At 42.5% G+C, this 5208-nt stretch overlaps 1 protein-coding gene across 1 annotated transcript in view; it reads left to right on the plus strand.

The window, feature by feature from the left end:
* Positions 1-5208, plus strand: part of ADAMTSL1 (ADAMTS-like 1) — a 433939-nt gene that overhangs the window by 354836 nt on the left and 73895 nt on the right. Inside the window, exon 21 of the mRNA XM_011992650.1 lies at positions 527-655. Within this exon, the coding sequence (XP_011848040.1) occupies positions 527-655 (129 nt within the window). The remainder of the gene's footprint in view (positions 1-526; positions 656-5208) is intronic.

Consider the following 5208-nt stretch of genomic DNA (forward strand, 5'->3'; position numbering starts at 1 on the left):
GGTTAATTTTTGTATTTTTAGTAGAGATGGAGTTTCACCATGTTGGCCAAGCTAGTCTCAAACTCCTGGCCTCAAGTAATCCACCCACCTCAGCCTCCCAAAGTGCTGGGATTACAGGCATGAGCCACTGCACCCAGCGCTCTCTATTACTTCTTATAACTGCATGTGAATCTACAATTATCTTAAAGTAAAAAAATTTAATTTTAAAAAAAGGCCCTGTAAAACATGATGTCGAAGGTTATTTGTTAATTTAATGATTAGAATGCATAAATCATCTCAATTTGTATAACATGCTCTATCTTCAAACTCTTCAATCCTTGGTCTTTTACTGACAACACTATGGTAGGTAGGTAGGTAGATGCTTTTATACTGTGCACTTACAATTTTTCAAGAGAAAACATAGTTATTTGCAAAAGTCTGGATAGACCAGCCAGCCATGCATTGGTGGTTAGCCCACATTTCAAAGGAATGCCCCAATTTCCACAGTCACCACCGAGTAACATCTCATATTCTTTCTTATCTTCAGGAAAGCCACTAGTGAAAACGTCACGAATGACCGTGATCAACACAGAGAAGCCTGCAGTCACAGTCGATATAGGAAGCACCATCAAAACAGTGCAGGGAGTGAATGTGACAATTAACTGCCAGGTTGCAGGTGAGAAATTTGTGTATGTATTTGTTCACATGTTAATGGAGCCCTGTGCTAGGTTGGGGATACAAAGACAATTAGACGCAAATTTTACTCTCAGGGATATAGTGCTAGTAGGAAAGCCAAAGCATGAACCTCAGTCCCTCTGAAAGTAGAAAGCGCTGCAGAAATTTAGAGGAGGAAAGATTAATTCTGACTGGGACAGGTAGGTAAAACTGATCTTTTTATGTGTATGTTTTTCTTTAATCTTAGCCTTCCATACAGATAGAATGTGAACATGCAAAGATGGGGGCAAGAAGTTCCAAGTGGACAAAAGAGAGTGATAAATTCATGGAAGTAGAAAATCCTCTAGGCTGTAGAGAGAACAGTGTGAGCTTTAGTCTGGGTGGAGCCCAGAGTGCAGAAATGCAGGTGGGAAGTGACGTTAAAGAGCCATGCTTCCAAAAGCAAAGCATTGAAGAGAATGGATTGAAAAAGGGAAATACTAGGACAGAAAGGCCAGGTAAGACCCATCACTGTCATTTAGAGGAGAGGTCATGGAAGCCTGAACTCAGGGCAGTGGGAATGGGAAGGTAAGGACTGGATGGATATGAGAAAGACAGCAAGAGGTAAGGCCAATAGCAGCCTGGAGCTTGCTCGGATCAGAAGTGGGCAGGAGTTATTAAAGAAGATAGCCAGTGGAATTCTGATAAAGGCATTGCCCTCAGGTGGGCCTTGCATACTCAGAGGCCAGTGGGGACCACGAAGGCACAGGGAAGCAAGGAGTAGTAGACAATAGGGGGTGGTAATATGCTGTGTATAAAAATGTTTACCTTCAATTAAAAGACAGAAAACACCTACATATAGCAGATGAGGCCCAGCTACTATTTTTCCCTTCCTGTAGACCACTCATTTGTGATGTGTACCCTAGGGGTTTCACTGCCACAACGGGATGAAGAAATGAATGGTTCTTGTGCCATTGGACAGCTAGTGTTCTGATTGCTGTCCTCATCAGACATACCACACAGTGGCATGGCCACGCCAAACCCACGTTCCCCGATCATACCCTATGGGCAGAGTAGACAGGCCGTGGCACCCCATGCTTTGGTGGTTTCTTCATCTTAGATCTTCATCATCTGAAGGTTTACCTCACTTTGTTACTTATAAGACCAGAAAATCCATTTTAGAGTAAGTAGGAGGAATATCTTAACCTAGGACTTACTGTTTCCAAATAATAGCCAAGTCTGATTTTCTCTGAAATATTCTGATAGCTTTAGGATATCTGAAATATGGCCAGACCTGGTGGCTCACACCTGTAATCCCAGCACTTTGGGAAGCTGAGGTGGGCAGATCACTTGAGCCCTGGAGTTGAAGACCAGCCGAGGCAACATGGCAAAACCTTGTCTCTACAAAAAATACAAAAATTAGCCAGGTGTGATGGCGCATGCCTGTAGTCTCAGCTACTAGGGAGGCTGAGATGGGAGGATCGTTTGAGCCCAGAGGTCAAGGCTGCAGTGAGCCATAGGCATGCCACAGCACTCCAGCCTGGGTGACAGAGCGAGAACCCTGTCTCAAAAAAAAATTAGGATATCTGAAATGTAAATCTATCTTTGTAAATGTGCATTAGCTTCGCCTTTGTAAAGTGTCTCATGGCCTTTGTGATGCTTCCCTTCCAGCCTCATCAGTGAAATCTAGAACCAAGTCCCTTCAGTCCCTGTACTCCTAGATAGATAGTAAGACAAAACCCCTGACAGGGACTGGCATGAATGAGCTACCCCTCTCTGCAGGGATTAATGGTGGTGCCAGTAGGGCCCTTTCTGCAGAACCATCACCCCCCAACACACATCTGATCACTATGGACACATGCTTTGGTGAGGAAACACTGGTGATATGATGGATCATGTTGTGTATCTTCTTGAGAGGTGGAACTGGTAGGAGTAAAAGAATAGGGGAGGGGCCAGGTGCGGGGACTCACACATGTAATCACAGCACTTTGGCGGGCCGAGGTGGGTGGATCACCTGAGGTCAGGAGTTCGAGACCATCCTGGCCAACATGGTGAAACCCCATCTCTACCAAATACAAAAATTAGCCAGGTGTGGTGGCAAGTGCCTGTAATCCCAGCTACTCAGGAGGCTGAGGCAGGAGAGTCACTTGAACCTAGGAGCAGAGTTTGCAGTGAGCTGAGATCGAACCACTGCACTCCAGCCTGGGCAATAGAGCAAGACTCTGTCTCAAAAAAAAAAAAAAAAATAGGGGAGGAAAGGGCAGCAAAACAAGGAAATGGGCATTTAAAGGAGATTGAGAGAACCAGAATCTGGTTGAGGAAGCATTTACATTGGGGAGCCTACGACATTAAAACAAGCTTTGGTCACTCTTCCGTGTCGCCTAGGGCCCTCTCTCTGGGACTTCATCCAGAGGCTCACTTGATAACCTTATAGTGAGAACCTATGTGGTTATACCTAGTTTTCCCTGGCTGTGGCATTGCAGTCTTTATTTTTGTTTTTACCCATCAAACCATCTGTATTAATGCTGATTAACCAAAATAAATATTTGTATATTTGTCATTATTCCTTTTGTTAAACAAGATACTCATTCAAAGTAGGTGGGAAAGAGCCTGCTTTTAATTACACAGTAAATTAGCTGGACAAGGAAATCATCTGTGAGCTTAGTCTCCAGTTAAAATACTGACAGCTATAATGCTAAATGCCAAATGGCAGAGGACTGCTTTTACTTTGTTGCTGTAAGTGGCTCTTATGGCTCTTTCCTTACTCTTGGACCTCTCTATCCCATTCCTAGTCAGGCAGCTTAGTGACCTCCTGATTGGTTAGGTGGGATTCTCTGAGCACCAATAACACTGCCAGTAGCTAATACTCTAGCTTGAGAATTTGCCACCCAGACTCTGATAATAGACAGGGAAGTGGGACTCCATCAGGGCCTCCTTAAAGAAGTATTTTATGTCAAATTCATTCATGTTATTCATTTGGCAGTTTTTTATGGAATATTTAATCCAACTTAGATCAGATTTCTCCTAATCCAAGGAGCCACAGATAAACAAGATACAATTTTCAGGAAGCTCACAGTCTGGGAAGGAGAAAAGTTATGAAATATGTAATGATAATACAATGTGATATTCAGATACAGTTGTTTTCTTATTATAAAATATTAAAGTACTAAAGAAATTTTAGAAAACACAGAAAAATTCAGGAGGCCAAAAAGGAAAGAAAACAGCTGGTTCAAAGTCGTTCTCTCCAAACTCAACCACAGCTGACATTTTATTATATTTCCTTAATCATTCCCTTTTATCCTGCTTTATTTCCTCTCAGTAATAAACATTTGTCTGTATCATAAGCATAATTTTAATGGCTATATAATAGCCTATGTTAAGAATATTATGTAATTTACCTAGACTGACTCACATGTTTGAATTGTTAGCAATTTTTCATTAAACAACTTTTTGCATACATGTGCTTTCAGCTTATAAAGTACAGCCTCACACATTCTTCCCAGTCCTGAAGCATCAACAGCATTAGGCAATGAGTATGATAGGTTTTTTCTTGAAAAATGACCTAATTGACTGTATTACTCCTATGCTTGTTCTCTATTCCTTCTCTGAAGAGGTCAGGAAACTGAGTCGGCGATAAAGGATCAGGGGAAGAAGCAGTGTTTCAGTAAATAGGAACAGAATGTGCAAAGGGCCTGAGGTAGAAAGAGCATGCTGCATTTAAAGAATTAAAACCTGGCTGGTGGTGTGGCTATAATATCAAGAGCAAAGAAGAAAGTAGCATATGAGGCTGAGGAGGTATGGGTAGGCAGGGGCTAGATCTTACATGTTCTCATAGATTATGGTACAGTTTAGGTTTTTCTCCTAAAAACAAAGGAAGCATTTGAAGGACTTACTTAGGAGATAAAATCAGCAGGACTAGGGATGCACAGATAGTTCAAGAGTCAGTGATGGGTGGTGTATTAGGATAGATTAGACTCTGGTATCAAGTAGATGCCCAAATGTATAATGACTCAAACACAATAGAAGTTTTATTTTTGCTTAGCTAAGTGCCCAAAGAGTACAACTGGTCATCTGGAGAGGATCTGTCCCCACAGTGTCATTCGGGGTCACAGGATGCTGGTTTCTCTGTCATCTGAAACACATGCCTTCCAAGGCCTCCCTAGGGGTTACCTCTATCCTGTCAACCAGGAGAGGGGAAAACAGAATATGGGGGATGGTTGAGAAGGTTTTTAAGGGTGACACCTGGAAGGAGCACACATTAAGACTTTTCACATTCCTTTAGTCACATGGCCACGCGCAACTACAAAGGATGCTGGGGAAGGTAGACTCACTGGGTACTCAGGAAAAAGAGGGAAACTGGTTTTGTGAACAGCTGTCATTGTCTGCCACAGTCAGTATGGAGAAAAGTGGAGGGCTGGAAACCTTCTTTCCAGACTGCCATGGTTCTTTAGAATAACTGACAAGGCTGACAGTTGAGTTACTGTATCCTTTCTCTTTTCTTTCCCTAAGCCACTCTACCTCCACACCTCCTAGGAAGCTTCTAGAATTTCCCATGTAAAGGTGTACCTTTGAGTG

Source organism: Mandrillus leucophaeus, unplaced genomic scaffold, assembly GCF_000951045.1.
Source record: "Mandrillus leucophaeus isolate KB7577 unplaced genomic scaffold, Mleu.le_1.0 Scaffold415, whole genome shotgun sequence".
NCBI lineage: Eukaryota > Metazoa > Chordata > Mammalia > Primates > Cercopithecidae > Mandrillus > Mandrillus leucophaeus.